This window comes from Ammospiza caudacuta, chromosome 5, assembly GCF_027887145.1.
Source record: "Ammospiza caudacuta isolate bAmmCau1 chromosome 5, bAmmCau1.pri, whole genome shotgun sequence".
Taxonomy (NCBI): domain Eukaryota; kingdom Metazoa; phylum Chordata; class Aves; order Passeriformes; family Passerellidae; genus Ammospiza; species Ammospiza caudacuta.
The window spans coordinates 14,002,004-14,024,322 of record NC_080597.1 but is presented as its reverse complement, the minus strand read 5'-3'; the positions used below and the strand labels follow the sequence as shown (position 1 = coordinate 14,024,322).

General features: G+C 46.0%; 1 protein-coding gene across 1 annotated transcript; it reads right to left on the bottom strand.

Annotated features, from left to right (window-relative positions):
* Window positions 1–459: 459 nt before the first annotated feature.
* Window positions 460–22,262, bottom strand: SLC37A3 (solute carrier family 37 member 3). The gene is made up of 15 exons (XM_058805020.1): window positions 21,940–22,262; window positions 18,948–19,127; window positions 18,745–18,859; window positions 16,602–16,694; window positions 16,083–16,166; window positions 14,789–14,934; window positions 14,071–14,167; window positions 12,987–13,071; window positions 11,751–11,935; window positions 9,214–9,355; window positions 7,956–8,057; window positions 6,415–6,462; window positions 5,453–5,604; window positions 3,722–3,787; window positions 460–2,900 (listed from the first exon to the last, which is right to left on the bottom strand). The coding sequence occupies exons 2-15, from the start codon at window positions 19,046–19,048 to the stop codon at window positions 2,808–2,810; spliced, it is 1,509 nt and encodes a 502-aa protein (XP_058661003.1). The 5' UTR covers window positions 19,049–19,127; window positions 21,940–22,262; the 3' UTR covers window positions 460–2,807.
* Between the last annotated feature and the right edge of the window lie 57 nt (window positions 22,263–22,319).

Genomic DNA, 22,319 nt, shown 5'->3' with positions numbered 1-22,319 from the left:
AAACACAGCTAAGCAAAGACATGGATTCATGTTTAATGGAATGAGCCACAGGAGAGAAGGCACAGCAGGGCCACAGCCACATGGCACATTTAATTCCAAGGGAAGAACACCTGACTTCTACATGCAGATCAACAAAGAAATAAATTAATAAAACCAAGTATATGGTCTGGTTCCTTTAGGACCATTAGTTACACCATCTCTGTTAGGGGACTCTCACAAAACCTCCTGTGCGCCTGATCAGGAAGAGTGCTAGACTGCAGCCCTGGAACATGGTCCCCTTTTAGGCTGGGATGAGGGTTTGGTTTCAGCAATAGTCAGGGCTCAGGTCTTCACAGCAGCTGAGTGAAAAGCAGCTGCTAGAGCCAGACCTGTGAGGAGGAGGAAGGGAGGAAGAGGAGGATGCTCAGCAGAACCACACCAGGGAGAGTGGAATAAAGCACACGGAAGGACAAGCCCAGATCAAGTCAAAGAATGTTTATTCATGTGAGGTCAGTTCAGACATGACCAGATTGAAAACCTTTCTCCCTCAGAGCACCCTGGAGAAACACAGAAAACTGCAAACCCAGGACAAGCACAGCAGCAATCCCCAGGCCCTGGGCACACTAATGGGGGTGGTCCCAAAGCACCACGTGCTGGGCAGCCTGGCCTTGGCACTCCATCACTGCTGACACTTCCCAAGAGGGGACAGAGCTGTTTACAGGAAGCCATTTGTTACAGGGGCCAGCCTTCTCCTCCCCCTCGACCCCAGCCACGTCCCTTTCCCACCCCACCTTTCATCAGAAGCTTATCTGCTGCCCACAGAGGCAGCCAAAAAGTTCATCCAGGTTGGAATTTGAAACCAGAGATTCTCAGACGCTGTAGCTCAGGCAAACGGTGCCACAATCAATTTTAGAACTAAATTTCAGGGAGTTTTCATTCTATTTGTACAGGGGCTAATGAGTAGCTTGGGATGTGAAAACTAACCCCAGGGCATAATTCTGAGAACAGGATGATAGATTCTCAGTCTCCTGCTCTAATTATACAGGCAAAAATTGGAATGGGAATGAGAAGAGTCAAGAACAGGACTCAGGCCCCGTATCAGCTTAATGGCATTATTTTTCCAAGCACTGAAATACTTTGAGGGTCACCAAAAATAAATGCAACAATCACCTCCACCCAGAGAAAAAGACTCAAAAAATATAAAATGGGGCAACTGAGTTCCACATTAAGCAAAGCTGTGCATGGAGACATAACTACAGAAGCAGCAACCACCAAGCAACCGTTCAAAACTGTAGAACCGTAAGGCACTAATGATGTTCCACTCATTACAATCAACACATGACTAAAAATTGACATTCATCAATTAAAAATAAAAAATAAAATCAATGCACATTTTGAAAAGGCAACTGTTCCCTTTTAAAGTTTCAAATTCTCAGCTCCAACTTTTGCTGCTCCCCACCTCCATCCAGGCACTGACTAGTTAGACAGAGTGTTTGCTCACAAGGTCTGTAGGTTAACACAGACCAATTACAATGAAACATTTCAAGGCATAAACAGAAAGCATTTTTTTGAGAAGTTACTCAGTGATCCCATTAAGATCACCAATAAATGTTAGAGCTGTCAGTTGGTCACCCCATTTAGCAGAGTACTGCAAAGCACTCAAACACCACCACAGCAAGCACAGCCACTTGTTTTTAGTGCTTGCAGGCAGACTTGCATCTACCTTTCCCTTCCAAGGTACAACTCAGGCTTCCAAACCCTGGAGCTTGAGGTCCCCTATGCAGCCATGGCCACAGGAGCATGAGGGGAAACAGCAGCAGTTGCTCATTAATGCTACTCCATGAGTACATTTCAGCCCCTCTCTGAGAGCAGCCAGGTCCCTTAAATTCCTTTAATTCCATTCTGATCCTGCTTTGCTAGAGATGAGCAATTGCCCAAGGAGTATGAAGTCAGTGACACCAGTTTCCTTCAGAAGGTCATCTCACACCCATTTTGGTCAGTATTGGTCAGGTGCAATAAACAAAGTAGTGAAAGTGTTTGTGTCCCATTACTGATCCCTGAAGCCATCCAAGGATCCTTTAGACACAAAGGACCTATTAAGGCTTATTTCAGAGATTACAGAAAGTATTGCACACTCTTTGTCTGCTTCAATAGTTTAAAAAATGAAATCTCATTTCTCAGAGATTAGTAACATTATTAAAAATGTTAAAAACAAATACAGAGGTAACTTCTTCATGTGACTCTACTGGAATATGTAACAATTAATAGATGGGGATAGCAGAGGTCCATCTGTGCAAAGATTTAGCAACAGCAGTTTTTAAACAACTGGACAGCATAAATCCCAAATAATTATTTTTGCCCTTTCTAAAAGCTAAGGTGATCTGAAATTTAGGACTATCCATGAACTGCACTGTATGATTTCACCAGCACAAAAGAGCATCAAGATTCATTGCGAGACAGCCTCCCAAAAACCGTCAGTTTCAAAGAGCTGACTTTGGTCAGCAATCCAGAAATAAATAAGAAAAGGTATAGGAATGAGACACCCAACAGAAGACCCTGGTGTGACTGCTGGAAGGGTCTGGGAGGCTGGGACAATCCATCAGTCCCTTGGATTGTCTGGCTTAGGTCAGCAGCTCCACGACACAGGTGGTCTCAGGACAGGTATTTGGTGCTTCACGACTGAGCTCACCACAGGCAAGTCAATCAAGTCTTGTGGAGTCCTTCTGAACCAGTCCAAACCTGGAGGATGTACCCAACAAGTCTCCCAGAGCTTTGGTGAGTGTCCCAGGTGTCAGTTGCACACAGCAGTCCAGGCAGAGGGAGCAGAATCACTCTGCCAGCATCCGCAGGTGCCGCTCGTGCAGCAGCAGCCTGATCTCCCTCACTATCAAGGGTGAAATGAACAGGACTGTGGAACTCGTCTGGGGAAAGAAGCAAATCCAGGACAATTAGCACAGAGCAACCAGAGCTGCAGGCCCCCCTGCTCCAGTGTGCATCCAAGGCCATCCCAGGAAGACACAGGCTTAGGGAAGCAGTGACAGAGTGGCACAGCAGAGGAAGGGCTGAGCTTGCAGGAAAGCTCATACAATTTCAGCTGTCGCGATCACCTTTTCATAAAGATGAGCTCTCCAGCTCCTCAGGGACCTTGCTCCTCACCACCTCTGCTGCTTACCAAAGTGGCCTTCTCCCTTGCCAGCACAGAGGCAGAGACATCTCCTGGCACTTCCAGCAGAGAAGACCAAGTAAATTGTGCAGAGTTCACCACTGTGGTGATACTGAGGACATCAGGGCCTTGACAGCTCTCTGCCCCAGCAGCAAAACAGGGCCAAGGCATTTTCAGTTTAGTTTCAATACCCTCACCACTCTTTCCACTAATCTTCAAAACCTAACAAACAAGCAGCTAAACTTCAGCTCTCCAAAAACATCAGAAACGCTGTACCATGGAGATGCAGGAGGGAGAAGCCCCACCTTGGAAGTCAGGTGGTATTTGATTTAGGAAATGCATACAGGTATTTTTGGGCAGGTACTTTTGTGTCTCTGCTACAATCTCAGTTCCTGTTGGGTAACGTGACTTTAAAGGATCCAAAATGAACTGATTTGACTTATAGACAACCTAAGGCAAAGCCACACCCCAGGCCACTTTGAGAATGGTATCAGGAGTCACAGTTCTCATGTTCCCACAAAAACATCCTATGGCAAATTGAGCTTTGACAAAGAATTTTTTAAAAAGGTGATTTCTTACCATTAGAATGAAGAAATAGAAAACCCACATCCATCCCAGGTTCTCCTGGATCAAAGACACTAGGTACTAAACAGAAAGGGGAAAAAAAGTATTATTCAAACTGGGAAGATAAACATGACTTTCAGGCATGACACTTTCATTTTCTAGACTTTGTGGGCTGTTAGCACTCCAGTTGGAAGATTTTGTGACCAGCTCTGTGTGATCTTTTCCTGTCAGAAGGTATGACTCAGGACAGCAGCGTTTTTCTGTACAAAACCCACAGTTTCAGAAAAGCAGAGACACCACCCTGAAGCTTTACAGTAACTCAGAACAGCACAAAGACAGAAGTGAACTACAGTTTCAAAGGGTGACAAATTGACTCTGCTGAATACGAGGTTTTTGCACAGAACACTGGGACATAAGTGGATGTAAGTACTCTCAGAAGAACTAAAAGCTCCAGAATGAGTTATAAATTACACAGGACACATTTTCAAGAGCTGTGCTACCAGTAACTGCTTAACCCTTCATCTAGGCAAGACACTTGAGACTACACTCTGTTCTGAGCTGCACCCTGGCTCAGCTGGGCAGCCCAGGCCACACAGGGAAATGTGTCTCTTATTAGCAGATTTATACTCAGATGCTGCACAAGGGCCTTCCTTCTTCACCACTGGGTATATCAGAACAGGATGTGAATTTCCAACGTGCTCATTGTGCATTTACTGTCACTCACACACCCCCAGAATGACGTCGTGCTTGTCTCTGCTGGAATAAATGCAGTGTTGGAAGGGGAGGCAGGTGGAATCTCTCAGAAGCAAAGACCCACTTTTTATGATGATGTGAGTTTGGATGGTATGTGTGTGGGAAGACAAAAACACTGAGCTGATGCCAGAAGAGCACTGAGTGTAACAGTGCACTGATATTTGTCCTCAAAGCACTTGTAATTTTCCATGTTCAGAGGAGATAAGCAGCATCTATCCTACAAAACAGTGACTGAATGATTTCATTTATCAGGCAATCAATGGCGAAGAAACTCGCAAGCCTCGCCTGCATCCTTGGTATTTTACCACCACTGGAGGATGCCTGGAGAAACACTGGCTCCAAACTCTCTACTAAATCCTCCCCAGAGCACCACTGTGTTCTTTCACGTAGCTAACACTTGTATTTGAGAAGAAAACATCCCCAGTGGGCACACTGTCAGCTTCCTCCTCTGCAACACTCTGCTCCTCAGACTGTAAGGACTGCTGGAGCAAGTGGGGCTGGGATTACAAGGTGTAAAAGACACCCACAGATAAAAAAAGAAAGCACAAATAAGAGCAAATTTTAAATAACTTCATGAACACTGTAACATTCCAATTTTACTCGGTTATAGAGATACACTTTTCTGTAAGAAAAGGTTTGCCGATCACCTCAAAACAAAAAAACCCCCAAACTTCAAAATACTTTTTTTCACACTTTGCAAAGCTTTTTGAAGTTCAGGATATGAAAGTCTGTAAAATTCACTTGAATTACCAAAGTGCCTTAACATTAGCACTGTGAACACTTAGTTTAGATCTTAATTACATTGTTTCCACTGGAAACTTTGTTAAAACAGACGTGTTCCCTTGGTTGATTCTAAAGGAATTATTTTGAAAAAAACCCCAACCCTCTCTGTCTCCCCCAACACAACTCAGACTGATGAATGCACTAACACCTGTAACCACAACAGACACTTTTCCTCCTTCCCCAGACCTCTCTTTTCCCTGGCAGCCTCACCTGGCCCACGGCAGCACCAATACTGCCTGTTCCATCCACAATTCCTGTGACTGTCGCCAGAGCCTCGCTGCTGCCTTTCACCAGATCCTGACGCCCCAGGTCAGCAGAAATTGCAGAACTGATCATGTTAGAAGGGCCTCCGATGAAAAATCCTGAAAGTGACAGAAAACAGCCTTGGTGCAAAACAAATACTCATACAGATTCTCAACAAAGCATGTTCAAAACACAGATTTTATACTATGAAAGCTCAGGACAAGAATTAAGTCTAGGGACAGTGCTCAGAGACAAACTGCAGGGAGAGAGGTACCTGAAACACACAATCATGGAACACCCTGAAATATCTGGAGTAGTTACACAGAAATAGCTAACAAGAACATTTTAATTAGCATGGACACCCTCAGTCTCCAGGGGCTCATGGAAGAGATGGAAGGCCAAAAAAAAAAATACCCACAACAACAGGACAGAGAGTTCTGAAATAAGAGTGTTTGGAAAGAAAGGCTCTATTCATGCAGGCCTAATTCCATAACACAGCACAGTATGTGTGGCAGCACAAAAAGCTTGTGACCTCTCCCAGCACACAGGGTGTTTTGGATTCTGACAAACACTCTCAAGTTTGAGCTGCAGCTCATGACTCTGCCATATCCCCACTTCCTCAGATACCACATCACTGCTAGGTATTTTGGCATAAATCCACCTCCAGCATATTGGAGTCAAGACAGATCCCCTCAGCTCCAGGCCATGATTCTATACAGTCTATATTCTATACCTCCCTCTGTAAGGCAGTTTTCCTACAGCTGTTCTCCAGAGGTAACAGAAACTGGGGCCCAGTTTTCACTCTCTCTGCAAAACCAGCAGAGATGGCAGCACACACAGACACCTTACCACCACCTGGCTAGTGTTGCTGGTTGTTCTGCAATTAATTTAGATGTCTACCAGCATAATAGTGGATTTTGAGAAGTTACCTGTAATTGCCATGATCACAGCATTGATAGGCTTGCTGTTTGGGGAACCTGCAAGAGAAAGACCAGGTGAGTGTAAATAAAACTTGAATAGTAAGAGAATCCTTCATTTATCTCTCTGGAGAAGTCAGACTCAGCTCAAACTCTCATCACAAAGTTTTCAGCACTTGAATCAGCCCTTTCACTCTTCCTACATTTTCCAAAACACAAATTCCTCCTTACAAAGCCATGTCTGAACACCTACAGGTTCCCCATGCCTCTCCAGCAGCATGTGTACATGGGGCTAGTTTTCCACTGCAGCCCCTCAGGGCCTTTCAGACAGTTTTCCCTGGTATCTCACCTCCAGGCATCCCCTGAATTCCTCACTCCCTTCCCCTCAGGGCCCACACAGGGTGAGTTACTGCACAAGGCAAGGTGCACCCTCCTCATATATTCTCAGGCCATTATCCCTCTTATGGGCACAATAAGGTTTCCTGGCTTGGCTGATGGAAGCTGAATTATCACACTGCAGGAACTTTGGATCACCTGAGGCTTCTCTATCTGCCTGGACAGCAGCACATTTTGAGCTAAGTACAAGGCACCTGGGGCTCTGGCTGTTCTGCTACCTAGTCACAAACTTCAAACTTCATCAGCAATAATTTCATGTTTATTTCCAATTCACTTTTTAAAGCAATGAGTTAACACAAGAGCCTACAAAAACTCCACCAAACCCAATCCTTGCTATTCAATGATAATTACTTCAAGACCATCTGAGTAAGCCTGCATGCTTCCAAAAGTCACTGTTCATTTCCAGATCCAGCAGAAATTTCTGCCCACAGATCTCAAAGTGCTCTATAAAAGTCTGTATGGATCACCATTCCATTTTGGAGGAACACACAGAGCAGTGAAATGGCATCCCAGAGTTAAATCACTCTGTACCACAGGACATTGTCTGAAAACACAAACCTGTCACCCCTAGAACTGCTTCATAGATGTTTCACACAAATTACATCTTCCCATCTCCTCACACTCTGTTTTCCCAAGGTTCCTTTCAAAAACTGGACACCAAGAACTATATCTATCACAAAAGAGGCAGAAACTCTCCAGTTTCACCATTTTCAGAAGTCTAAGTAGTGAAGTCTAAGAGCTTCTCCAGCCTCTGAGTAGTGAATATATACTCCAGCACACATCTGTCCACAGATTCTCTTTCCTCAGAGTACAGGGATGCACCTGAGACTTCTTTCTCTGCCAAATATGGTGCTGACACAATGACAATGCCAAAAATCTCACTGACACTGGAGAAGGATCAGTACCAGAAGGACCAGTACCATAACTCACCACTACAGGGAAATCCAGCCACTCAGAGCATTCATTTCCACCCAATTAACCAGAGAACAGATTTCTTTCTGCACAGTGCCACACTTGATCAAAGCAGACCAAAAGGCCCCATTCTGATCCAGCAGCAGTTTGAAGACCAGAAAACCTAATGAGAACAGGCTGTGCTCTGGTTCTCTGCAGGAGGTTCTGAACGAGCCTCTCAGCCTGCGCAGCACACGAGTACTCACGGCTGTATCCAAAGAGAGAGCCCACAGCAAAGAGCAGGCTCACTGCCAGCACGGGGGCTCTCTTCTGCAGCACATCAGAAATCAAGCCCTGGATGGTCCCACCTGGCAAAAAAGAAGTTTCACTGTCAGGCTCAGGATGCTGATACCTTGAACAAAGCTTGTTTCACTGACTGCTGTGGCCTCCTCATCAATACACATTCCCTCTAACATCCTGAGAGCTAAGCCTCCTGCCCCTACTGCCCCAGACACAGAGACAACAGTAAATTTAAGTCTCAGATAAAGCAGAGAAAACTACTCATACTGCTTTACTGGGAGTTTATTGCTTCTTTTTTTTTTTTTTTTCTGACATGCCACTAGCCAATGCATCTACTTTCCTTCCTCTTCCCCTAAAGGACCACCACAGCTCTAGGACCACCACAAGCCTGGATTAAGCAAGCTGAACACTGTGGCTGGCTCCTTTGACTGAAAGTGCAAGAAAAGGCAGCTCCTTCTCACAGGGAAAACATTATCACACAGGGGCCTCACATTCTCTGCTGTCTCACCTGCTTAGGGCAGGTGCAACTCAATGCAACAAATGCCAGTGGGCAATAAAAATCACCTTATGTACCATGGGTACCTCTGCAGGAACTGCTCTGCTGGTAGAAGTCAGAATGCTGAGAAAGCCTAATGCAGAAAATGCCACAGAGGCAAAACCAGACCCTGAATGGACCCAAACAAGGATGTCTATTAAAGCTAACTGGACAAGGGAATAAAACTAGAACCTGAGTACAGGAGAGTGGAAGTCCAAACACATGTATAGAATATACTCTTGATTCTGGAAGAACCAGGTCAGGTTTTGCAGCCAGCAGAAATAAAAGCAATTAGGTTTAATTTCTGAACATTACACAGTTGGTGCCTGCTCTCCTGAGATCTGCAATGAGTCTCTCCTTAGAAACACAGGACAGACAGGACAGTACAGAACCCACCAAGTCCAGATCTAAATCTTCCCCAAGGGTACCTGTCAGAAAGGAAGTAGCAAGCAGGGGCCCCATTTTGTACATAGAACTTTTCTTATATGTTAACTCTTTAGGGGGTCATATGCTTTGTGTTTAAGGAAGAAAAGATAAGCCAAGCAGCCACAAACAAACTTAGACTTTTCCCACATTAAGTGACCAGCTAGATCCCAGTGAACACAACTGCTCTGGCTGCATTCTCTGTCTCTCATTCTCAAACACTGGGGAAGCAGCTGCAAGAAGGTGTCACTCCCCTGCTCACTCACCTATGATTCCTCCCACATCATACCAGATTGAGAGCTGGTCAGCTTCTGCTTCTTTCCATCCAAAGTTGCTGCTGAGGTAGAAGGGCAGCCAGAAGAAGAAAGAGTAATTCACCAGCTTCAGGCAGGCATAGGCCAAGGAGTACTGGAACAAAGAGAGGGCCAGTGAGCAGTTAGCACTTGAGAAATGCAAACAGCATTTCTGCTTATTTCCATAAAGCTCTGGATCCAGCTAAAGCTTTCAGAGGAAAGCACTTCTGAATTTCATGTAAGAAGGCAGGATCATGAAAGTTTAATGCTGAACATCAAAGGGAACCCAGGAATACAAAAATCATTGTCAAAAAGGTTATTTTTTTATCACTGAATGCAATGGGTTAATGCACTTTCAGTGTACCTTGAGAGGAAATGACACTAGTCTTCAAAAAATGAAGAAAAGTTAATTCACCTTCCGAAGAGAAGGGAGCCAGCCACATGACACGAAACAGGCTTGAGATTTAGTCATCTGTGCATCATGCTGAGAAAAGTTATGTGAAGTGGTTCCTCTGTGCTAGCTTGTGCTGCTCAGAAGGCTCATCTGCTTACAGCACCACAAGAGAAAGCTTCACTCATAATCCCCAGGCAGGTACTCCAGGACATGGGATGAAAGGTTTGGCCAAAGCTGAGCACAGCTTCCAAAGCCAACAGCTGAGAGACAACTTTATTTTGGTTGCTGGGCTCAGTTTGTCCTTAGCTAGCAAATCTCCTCCCACAGAGCCTTCATGTGTGTGGCAAAGATTAGTGCTCAGGGGCTGCTGGCCCAGCATGCAGAGGGACAGGTCACCCTACTTCAGCAAAGACAGCAGCTCAAGGAATTAATTGGAAAAGGCAAAATAGGATAAAGATGTTAAAGCACAACCTTTGAGGCTCTGTGCATATGGACATTTGACTTTGAATTTCAAAAAGCAGATCTTTTTATATATTAAATTCCACAAAATCATCTCTTCTGAATTTATATTATTTTAATAGATGCAGACTTCTAAGCTGTATTATTAATGCTTTTTCACTCTTAGGACACAAAGTAATTTCCACCATACATGGAAGACATGGGGATGTTTGGTAGGGCTCTCCTGCTTCTGGGTGTGAAAAGTGCACTGTACAAAGTGATATTTATTACAACACACTAAGAAACTGTCTACCAGATTGTCTGAGTAATTAAACATTGAATTCCTAGAGGCTCAGGGGAAAGCTGTCTGTTCTAAAACTCTTCCACTGTATCACTCAGCAGGAGATGAGAGGAGCTACAGAAAAAATACGTCAAATTAATTCTTTGTAGAATCTTGACAAGGCTTTGGAGATTCTCTCAGCATTTGGTCTCTCACCAATCTGACATGGTACCCCTGTTTGGCTGGGCACTAAGCTGACATCAGATAAAGCTCTGACTCAGAGGTGCTCAGGTTGTTGGATTAGGGCATGGAATGTGTCCCCAAACCCCAAAGTTCAAAGCAAACAACCTCAGCTGCTGCCATCTCCTTTTGCTCAGGCCAGTGAAAACAAGTCACACATCAACTGAGGCAGACACCATCACTAACATTTTGTGTGAGGCATTTATCCAGAGTAGGAAAGAGCGCAAGATGGGTTTGCTTTGTTTTGCCACCCCTCAACTGCAGCCCTAACAACAGGACTGAGGTTGTCCTGCACTCAGCACACTGACAATGCACCCATCCCTTCCAGATTTTCTGTTGCCTTAATCACAACAGCCAACTGCCTTGCTCATCAAGGGTACCTGACAACACTGCCCATTCAGCAGTTCTGCTCCCTGGCAAACCCAGGCAGCTCCCAGTGCTCTGCCCCCTTTCTTGCACTGGCTCCAGTATTCAGGGGGCACACAGAATGTGTGTCCTGCTGCAGAAGGTTAACACTGCTTTTTAATGACAGGTTAACTTTTCAGCTGAACATGAATTGGGCAACAGTGCTGATACAGAAGCACAAGTTTGCAAGGATATGTGGAAACTGCATCATCAGGCCTTGTTTCCTGTTGCTCATAAAAAAACCCTGCACACTTTGCCAGATGTTACATCATGCTGATTCAAGCTTTTCAGGCAGCTTTCTTCTTTAGGATAGACTCAAGATAAAAACTCCAAGCCTCAGTGTCAGTGCCACAGAGCTCTGTGTGATGCTCAGTTAGGAGTGAGAACCCATTCCTCAGGGCAGGCATCTACCTTACCAAGAAAGGCAGATCCTACAGCCACCTTTGGCATGGCCTCCCTTGCAGATTCACAGCAGGAAGGGCAGGATCTCTGCTGCACTTCACTGGCTCATGACATGCACTCCATGGAGCAGTGGGAAGAGCAACACACACCACACATCCAGACAGCAGCATCCATGTACACAAGGACAGCAGGCCCAACCCCAACATTTTCACAGCTTGAGACATCAGATGCCAACCACTACAACATATGGTCAGCATATTAACAATGATGTGTACAAATCCTGACAACACAAAAAGGCAGCTTTATGTTCAACAGTTAAGTCAGCTCTTACTTAAGAATCTGTGTCCTCACCAATACTACACCAGGAAGGCAGCAAGCCTGGAAGAAGCCAATGGCCTTGGGCTGGTTGTCATTGTCAGTTGCTTGAATGGAGTAATTCTGGTCATCATCATCTACATCATCACTGCCCATTAGGGGTCTGTGGGCATCTTCTTCCACACTGGCTTCATCTTCATCTGCTCCAAGCTCAGGGAGGCCTAAGTTTTACAAGGAATAAGCAACAGGAAAAACAGACCACAGCCTGTTCACCCTCTCCCCACTCTAAAGCTATGCTCACTTCTTTTAAGCAATTCTAGCTTCCAGCAGTTCCCTTGCTCTCCCATACCTCCATCCTCCTGTGGCTTAGAAACTCTTCTAGATGGTGATCTGCAGTGCCGCCAGTTTCTACCCTTTGTCTTCTAGGGCTCTTGAAAGTACTGTGTGATCCTGGCGTCGCTTTGTCTGCTCTGAGTGTCTGGCCATTAGTTGGAAGACACAACAAATTAGTGCACTTCCCCCCTCATTGAGGGCTTGGGATGCTCAGCCTGGCCCTGGGTGCCACCTCCCTCGAGCGTGGAGCTGAGAGCAGCAGCAGGGCCTCAGACACCTGCTGCTGTTAATGCCTCTGCTGGAATGGGAGGCCTGGGAACTGCATTGTGCTTCCTGGGATGCAGAGCACTCTTACGAGCACGCTTTATGGCAGCTTTAGAGCTCCCAACTTTACAGCCTTTGCAGGCACCTGGGAAACCTCCTCCACAGCCCTGTCAAAGCCCCAAAGTTCTTTTGTTTCCCTGTTGCATTCTGACTTGCCTACCACCTTCTCAGAGAAGAAACACATCCAACCCAAGAGTTATTTATCTGGCTGTGGGAGACCTGCAGACCAAAGTTACTTTCCCTTCCCATCGCACACTTAAGGCTTGCCATAGTTTTCTCCTACAATAGCCAGTTATCAGTTTGCCTGCTGTTTCTTTAACAAACACTGATGTTTCAGGTGAAGAAAAACTGATAATTAGGCATATCCTAGTGGAGATGTTAGAGCCAGGCTGTTTTATTTTGCTTTAAAAAACATCCAGACCCTATTCACGTGACACATGGCAGCATTTAGTGTGATCTTGGCAAGTAAAGCATTTGCTCCATTGAGTGCACTAAGGTGCAGCACCATTTGCTAGGAGCCCTGAGGATAAATGCTGTCAGAATGAGCAGCACTCCACGGGAAGCTGCAGATCTGCTCTCATGGAGGGACTGAAATAGCACAGCTCTTCCACTCACCCACTTCCTTGGGCGACGTCAGGAGCCCGAAGAACACAACGACTCCTCCCGCAAACTGCACCGAGGCCGTCACCAGGAAAGCATACTGAGCAGAAATAAATACAACATTCTTTTTAAAGCACTTTCAGCCACAAACACCTCCCTCTCTAATGAGGGTTTCTTTACATTCCAACCTCATGAGAGAGCAAACACAGCTACAACAAGCCAGACTGCATCCAAGACACCTGGAAACAAGTGATCTCTGCATCCCCTGAACAGACTTGGCTTATCTGCACTGACAGCAGCGAGGAAGGAGCTGAGCCAACACAATCAGAGATCCACCTCTATGGGAAGGGACTGCTCAGAGAAGAGTCAAGCACCAAATTCAGACAAGGTTGCTCAGAGCCTTGATCAATCACATTCTTGAAATCCTCCAAAGGCAGATCCTCCAGGGTCCGCCCCCGTGTTCCAGTGCTTAAAATACATCATAGGAAAATGGTTTTCCAAACATCCAAATGGAACCATCCCTGCTTCACTTTACACCCACTGCTTTTTGCTCTCTCAAAGTGCAGTCCTGGAAAGGGTCTGGCTCTGATTTCTCAGCACACTTCTCCCAGGCTTTTCAAGGTTGCTCTTGTCCAGAGTGACCAGCTCAGCTGTGCCAGCCTCCTCAGAGGCCCCATGCAATGAGATGTGCTGGGTCACTCCCATTCCCCGTGCTCAGCTGTCCACTGCCACATGACAGCCTGGCCTCTTCCCAGTCACAGCAGCTATGCCTCCATGCCCTTCCAGCTCCAGGGACTCCAGTCAGCTCAGAACCTGTGATGGGTGACTCTGAAGAGCACTTGAACCACCCAAATCACAAGAAGGTACAATGTGACACTAGAGCTCCTTAATAAAATCAGTCCCTTTTACAGAGGAGTCTTAGGCTCATTTCTCCCAGCTTGGAAGAGTCAGGAAAGGAAGAGCCTTTCTGTTCTGCCTCCACAGAATTCAGGAAGATGAAATTGGATATATGAGGCTGTTGTCTCTCAAAGACAGGATAAAAACCCAGTGTCCCATTCAGACACGCAGGTGTAGCTAGAAGCCAGGCAGCAACACCTACCTCATAGCCATACTTGAGAACACAGGAGGCAAGGAATGCCCCAAGGATATTTCCCACAGATGCACAGGCACTCCAGAGTCCAAAGACAAAACCTCTCCTGCAGAAGGAAAAGAAGATTTGAAGCAGACAATGCAAGGACAGATGACATTAAGAACAAGACAAAACCAAAACATTTAAGTGAACTTTAACTTAAGAATAAAGTTACACCATTTTCCCTTCCATTGCAAAGGGGCTTAGCTTAAAGTTCATTTAAAACAAAACACATAACAACTTGGAGGTGCCAAATAGATAAGCTAGAAACCCTGAAACATCTGTGTTAAAGGAGAGTGATCTGGAAACAAGGTTACAAACTATGACTAGAGCTCATCTGCAATACCCCAAAGTGAGAACAGAGCCCAGCATGACTCAGTTATCATTAGCCCTCTTTAAGCAGAGAGAAACAGGTTTTTCAGTGGTAGGAAAATTAAAATTCAGTCACTCTACACTATGGGATTTTTGAACTTTGAACCTATGCTTTTAACACACACAGTTGTGTTCACACCAGGCTGTCCAGTGGCTCCACAAAAAAGTGAAAGAGAGAATGCAACAAGTAAGGCATATTTCACCCTACCTAATTTTAATTATGATCTAACAGTTGGCCTTTCTGGTTTGAGCATTTCAGCTCAATCTGTTACTCAGCATGTCAGATGAGTGAGTCACTGAAGAAAACTCAACTTACCCAGCTTTTCCAAACCAATTTCCCATGACAGCAACCACACAGGGCCAGCCAGTGGACTGCAGCAAGCCATTCACAACCCAGAGACAGCAGTAGAACCACTTGTTGTAGAAATGCAACCATTCTGTGAGTGTGCCAAAGGAGAACACCTAGAGGAGAGCAGGGGGAAAACAGACAAGACACCCTGAGGCTACTGCTGAAAGACAAGCAGGAGTGGGGTCCTAAAAAAAGGAACAAGCTTTCCGGGAGCTGTGCAGGGCCAGGGCAGAGGCCAGGCTGGTGTTTGAGACACAGCACAGGGCTCACAGCACCCTCTGCTGAGCCAGCACAGCTCTGACTCCAGACAAACGTGCTGTCATGGCAGTTCCTCTCCAAAAGATTTTTGCACACTTAAAACAGGAGAAGAGAAGGAAGACACAAACAGTTTCAATGACAACACTAAAAATACAGTAGCCTCTTGATCTGCTCTTGTACTGACATGCTAATCCCTGAGGTTCTCTGCAAACACAGAGCACTCACAGGTCATGTATCTTCACCAAACTTAACACAAATACTACAGCCAGCTCTCAAATTACCAAGTGCTCTAACCCAAAATAAACACACATTGTGGCACAGGGTGCTTGATGCACATTCAGTCATGAGTCTGCAGAGCCCAACAGGCCACAGTGGGGTTTGTAGCCACTGGTAAAACAAACACTCCACACATCTTACCACCACTTTAATAACCAGAAAACCACGAGATAAAACTGATTTACACTTATCTGAAGTGGCTTGAAATTGAACAGAAAGCACCTTTTGTTTTAAGCAGACATTCTTTTTTGACACATACCCTCCTGGCAGTTACATAAAATAAGTAAATGAGTGCCTGGTATTGTTAGGATGTCCTTTAAAGAACAGAGCAAAGATTGTGTTTGCAAGCAAAAGCATCAATAACAACATTATTGTTATTGATGGTCTAAGAGATTAAGTTATACCACAAAACAGTCCCCAAAAGCCCAAACACACTAATCTTGAGCAAAAGCTGTTCATTAATTCTCTACATAAGCCTCAACTCAGGAATTTCTTTCTGACACAGTGTCCAGAGCAAGACATTTCAGGAAGGAGAGAGTCATCTATGCCCCATGCTTTAGGCAGTTCATGCATCCAGCACCAAGTTAGAGCTGCAGGCTTTGAGACCACTGAGGTACAGCTGATGAGCAGATTCACACAGAAACACAGCCTCTTCTCCCCTGCAGCAAAACCCTACCCAGAAACCCTAGGGCAGATTTTTAAATCCCACTACAATGTTCCAACTTACCACCAGAGCAGAGGAGCACATGCCAAAAGACAAAACCCAGCGTAAATTCAGGCGGTCCCCAACTATGCCGCTGACAAAGAGACCCTGAGAACAAACCACAGCATTAGACAAAGCCAGAGGATCTGCACCTTGCAGCTGTGAGAATTAAAACCACATAGAAAGGCCATACTAATCCAAACACTGCTGTTACATCAACATACAGTTTGATTCTAGCCACTTCTCCTGCCACCAAAGAAACCCTGCTTGTAGCTGCTCATTACATTTCTTGTTTGAAAGAATTCAGCTGGGAACTCTTGGAGAGACAGAACTAGTCCTCCCCAGTGACAGGGTGTAAGAAATTCTGAAGTGATAGTATTTCCCTTGTGTTTGTTAACAAGCATCTTCACATGGCTGACAGGCATGGGCAGAACTAACAGAAAATGAAAGAGGTTTGCTTCTGAACTAAGCTTTTTATTGTGGGTGTGATCTTCCCAACAAGAGTCAAGCAAAGCTGAGCAGTTTGGGGTTAGTTTTACTCACCACAGCATAGGAAAACAAAAAGATGGTGTCCAATGTTCCCAGGAATAGAGTTGCTTCTTCTGAATTTTGAAATAAATGGCTGCTGTTCCAGAGCTACAGAGGGAAAAATTGGACAGGTAAATGGGGAGAGGCACAGCTCATTCTACTCTTTTTCAGTGGAAACCCCAGCTCCAAAGCAGAACAGCATCTGGCCCAAGCAAGCTCCCATTTCTCCAACACTTCAGTTATCAACAAATCAGGAACAATTCTGGCATTATCTTCTGGCAGAAAATGTCCACTGACACTTTGCTTCACTTCTAAAATGCAAGCTAGTAAACCAGAAGTGAGAAATGCTCCTTTCACCTGAATCAAGACAAATGAGTGGCAAAACAAACCCTACTTCTAACAAGCATGCAGGTGTTAGACAGCTTCTTACTCTGAAACACTGATGAGCATTTTAATGAATTATACAATAAAGGCATATTCTGGTTTATGTGCATCATCTCTTCTGTACTTCTCTTGCTGTCTTCACTAAATGAATAATTCCCTTCAAGTATTTGTGGCAGCAGCCAAAATAAGAAATGACAGAAAACAAAGAGAAAAGAAAGAACACAAAAGCAACAAGGGGAAGAAATAGACTGGTTGGAAACTATTTACAACAAACTCCAGTCATCACTAATATTGCTGGGGTTTGTGCTTACTCTGAGTTTCACTTTAGTTTCAATATGATCAAAAAAAGGGAAGAAGTTTCACTAGTCCCCAAAGAAAGATTAGTGACATCAGATAAAAAAAATAGCAAGCTTTGAGGATAATTTGAAGAATTAATGAAGTGAATCAGAACAAAGTTGTCTTCCCTTCCCACTATGCCTCCATTAGAAAACAAACAAACCCAACCCAAGCCCGACCTGGAGATGTGCCTAACTCAAACATCATCAGTTTCAGCTTGATTCTACCTCTCCAGGAGAACATCCTGTACAGACAACACCAATCACACATCCACTTAGTTTAACAGATGTAACATAAATTGATAACTAAAGGATCAGTTTGACCATTTTTCTTGATCAGACACATGCATCTCAACATCCAGCAAACACCAAACCATCTATATATTAAAAAAACCCAACAAAACAGCTTCAAAAATATACTGGTTGTTTGAATGTTAGTAAAGAACTAAATGTAAACACCTTGCATTTCATTTTAGCATCCCTGAGATGCTCACTCCTTTTGGCTATCTATAAAATCCTGAACACATTACAAGCCAAATGCACTGTTTTCACTTATCACAAGAAGTCAGCATTTGTCATCCTTCTATTCCCTCTGTCAAACATTCAAATAACCAATGATTTCTAATGCAGGCAATGCTCCAGCAGCTGACTTGGAACTCCCAGCCCTAATAGATCTCATGGTCTGTGGCCAAGCTTTTGATGTGAGATTTCTTCCATTTCTCAAAAGCACCAGGACAAAGCATTACAAAAAAAAAAAAAAAGAAAAAAAAAAAAGGCCTAAAAACCCCATGGTAGGAACCAGGAGGTACTTCTTGCCTTCCCATTTGTGAGAAGCAAGCAGTTTCAAACCTCCTTTCCTGCAAGCAAGCACTGCCAAAACTCCCACTGCTTTAACTGAAACCAGGATTTTACAGACAAGGGGTACTGGATGTTCAGCATGGAAACCAGGCATTTCAGATGCAAGGTAATATGCCATTCTTCACCATCAGTTTAAGATAACAGCTAGCACTGTCAGACAGCTCTCTTCTCTCCTAGTCTGGCTAACCTTTTAAGGGGGTGGCAGCAGCATGACTGCCCCAGAGAAAGCACAGCCAGGATTTCACAGGACTCTCTGTAAGCCCATTAACTGCTTTGGTTTATTGCCTCCAACCCTTCAGAGGAAGAGTCTCCCTTCCCCCTCCTCCATGCCACTGCAGACTCTTCTGGGGCCCCCTTCCCACTGGAACACTGCAGCTTCTTGACAAGTTTCTCTCTGGGCACCACCAGGGAAGCTTTCAGCATCGCCTGGCGATCCATAAAACTACAGTGCCAACACGTGAAGCTTCCACTCACACTCTGAGAAGTGAGGAACATCTAAAGGGGCTTCTTCAGCCCCACAAGCTCAGCCCTCTGGCAGCTGCCCACCTTTCCTAGCACTCCCTTCTCCCTGGTATCCTTACCTCACATGGCTGGAGCTCGGGGGCCGTGCTGTTTCGGGGCGAGGGAGTCCACTGGCTGGAAATGCTGACTTTGACATTACTGAATGTCTTTCTGGAGGCATGGAGCAGGGAATAACTGCCAGGAAACACACAGACAGACACAGGTTGGCCCAATCTCCTCTGGAGAAAAGGTGGAAACACAAATCTCTGAGCACTCAGCCTACCTGAAGAAGGTCAGCAGGAACACAACAATGTGATGGTGGGTGCAGTGGGACACGAGGCCTCTGTTGGCAGGCTGCCTCCGTAAGGCTCCAGGCACAGCCATGCTCTGTTCCTGGCAGCCCTAGCCCTGCTCCTGCCTTGGCCACGGGGGCTGGAGGGTGATTAAGTCATTCTTCTTCTCCCTTAAACAGAAGAAGATGGGAAGGGAGGAGAAGAGAAAACCAATTTGAATTAAAACATGTGTATGAAGTACAGCTCTGCTCCCCAAGCAGCTTAAATCCAGATGGAACAACTCCATGCCAGGCCTTTCCAACTTGTTTCACACCACTCCCCATTCATCACTTGTACATTAAGGTGTTTTGTCATTCCCATTCTCCCAGAACCCTCATGGCACTTCTTGTTTGGTTCTCTCCTAGCAGATGCCTCTTCAGTGCCCAGGACCAAAGGAACACCCCCTGATCTACCAATTTCCAGCATTCTCCCATTACAGACCATTGTGCACCATTTACACACACGGTGCACTACAGAGTGACCATAAATTAGAGCTTTCTGCTGCTACCTGGCTGGACACAGACAGGTGATGAAGCCACAGGAGCAGCATTTGGCTATGGCTGCAGAAGGGTTTTGAAGGGATCTGACTGCCTCATCAAGATGTTGTTGAAGGAATATGCCCAAGAGAGGACTTGCACAGATGGAAGAAGGGAAGTAGCTGTGAGGACAGTGCTGAAATCCAACAGCTGGAATCCTTTCCCGTTTATTCTCAAGCCTGGCATTACAGCTCCAGCAGTCCCTAACTCATCAGTACAGCACACAACAAGTCACACCTTCCTGTCCCTACAGGACATGGGTGTAGGGCATGGGTGACACCTCAACCTCAAGAGAAGCAGGAACTGTCAGTACTGAGGGAAGGCCACCACAGACCACAGTTTCCTCATGCTGCTCCATGTCACACCACTGCAATGCCCCAGCTGTGCTGGCATGGCCGAGGGATGATGTTTGCTAACAGATTTTGGGAAACAGCCCCACTGGGCAGTGAGGGGATGAATCTCTCTACACATATTTCAGAAGACATGCCAACACCATATTCTGAATGCTGAGGAGAGCTAAATTGAAGCACCACCCCTGTTCCCCCAAAGGATCAGCACTGAAACAAGACAGAATATAATGCCTTTGAGTCCTTATGTATCCACAGGTGCTGTATGTAATTATTTGCACATCTGACAGAAGTCTTTTCATGTTCAGCTTCATAACCTCACCTGGAGAAAGTAGAAGTTATTGCCCAGACAGTCGCATTCACATTTCTACAGCTGAAAACTCTTTATTTCACTCAGACTTTCTATTTCTGCTTTTAAAGCTTTCATCAAGACACCTTGCACTGCAGGCAGTCTCCCTTCCCTGTTCTCCCAGTGGTGACACATGCCTGGCCAACAGCAATATCCAGCTACTGTGAACCACTGTGAAAACTGACATCCCATCTGACCTCCAAAACAGAGCGTGGCATGGAGATCCTCTGAGTAACAGGAACCCAGCTATGACAGCTTTGAGACACCAGAGACACATTTATCCTACACCTCCCTGAACCCCTCCATTCTCTTTCAGGGCAAATGCAGTGAGTCTGTACAAGACCTGGCACCATCTGTCTCCACACAGCCCAGGAGCTCTTGGGCCACCCTGCCACTGCTGCAGCTGGCACACAGCACCTCCTTGTAGGGACACGTGTCTAGACTGCTTGGGCTCACACAGAGGAAAAAAAAGCTGGAGCTGTGGGAAGGCCAGACCAGCCCTGAAGAGGCAACTTTGCAGTCTTGATACTCCCTTGACTTGAGGTCCCAGCACCAGTGAATGAAGACCCAGCACCCACACAAGCACCACAGTACAGCAGTAACCCCACAGCCCTAGAGCCCAGGGCTGTCCCCACACAAGCTGCACTGAGAAGGGAAGCCAAGGCACTCCAGTTTCCCAGCTCCAGTCCTTGCAGGCTGTGAGCCACACGGTCTGCTGGTCAAACACAAAAGGTTCCTTGGCTCTCCCTCCCCTCCCGCCAGGCAGATAACCGAGCTGTCCCCAGGAAAGCAAAACACTGCCAGTTGTGCAATGCTGTGGGGAAAAGTTCCTTCCTTGGGTAATCAGTTTGCAGCCCAAAGCACAAGATTTACTACTTGCTTCATGTCAACACATGCAAACGTAGATCTTATTTGTCCAAGATACTGAGTCCTTTTAAAGCTAAGACCTGGCATGACCTTAAAGTCACCTGAACTTTTTTAAACAGCATTTGCTATCGAAACAGTCTGTTCCTCAGAGCTCCCCAATCTCAGGTCTTCTTTCTAGAAGGCTTTCTGGCACAGGACACTTTCACAGCGTAGAGATAACCATGAAAGATTTTGTTTTCCCTCTGTCTTCATCCTGCCCTTTCTATATTCAAAACTGGCATTCTTCCTAGTTAGAAAAGTCTGCAACCAGTTTTTTCTTTAAAGTTAGTCAAATTATTGTGAGAACACCATGATAACTTTGTGGTGGAGGAAGAGCAAAAAAGCTCAGCAGCAGGATGACCCACAGAACTCAAAGCAGTGAAGCACATGCCTTTAAGAAAGGAACAGGAGTGCTTTTAGAGTGTTAGACTGCCTCGTGCAACTATTCAGCACTATTTACCTACAGCCAGCCGGTATTCTGAGTAAGCTTTTGATAGGCTTCCACCCTTATTTGTTAAGCTCTCCTCGGTGTTCTGCCTTATCCTTTCACTTAAAGGCAAAATAAGACACCTTAGGTTCAAAAAAAACACCCTTAATGCTACCCTACTTCCCTCGAAAGCCAGCAGGAAAGCGCAGCCTTAACACTCCAAAATGCAGAACAAACGGAAGGATTTTTTCTTCAAAATAATAATAATTTAAAAAAACCAAACACAAATAAAACCCCATCAAACCCCAAACCAACAGCCCCCCACCCTCCTATGCCATTTTTTCAAAGAGAAGAACAGCGGCACAGCCGCAAACGCACCCAGTGCCCTCGCAGCCGGCACAAGCAGACCGTGTGTCACCGCGGATGCCCGGCCGGGTGCTGTCCGGGGGGAAGGACAAGGGGCTGCCCCGAGCACCCCAAGGCTCCGAGAGCGCTCCGGGCTGCCGGGGAGGCCGGGCCGTGCTCCCGCCCGGCACCGCAGCCCAGCCCAGCCCGAGGAGGGGGCGAGGAGCAGGACGCGGCTCCCTCCGGGCGCGGCGGCCACGTCCTCGGCGGGGCGGGGAGCGGAGCCGAGCGGGCAGCGCACGGCAGGGCAGGGCAGGGCCCGGCTCCGCCACCGCCGCCGCCGCCTCACGCCCCGGGGAGCCGCCCGGCCCCGCGTTCTGTGCCCGGCCCCGCGTTCCGAGCCCAGCCCCGCG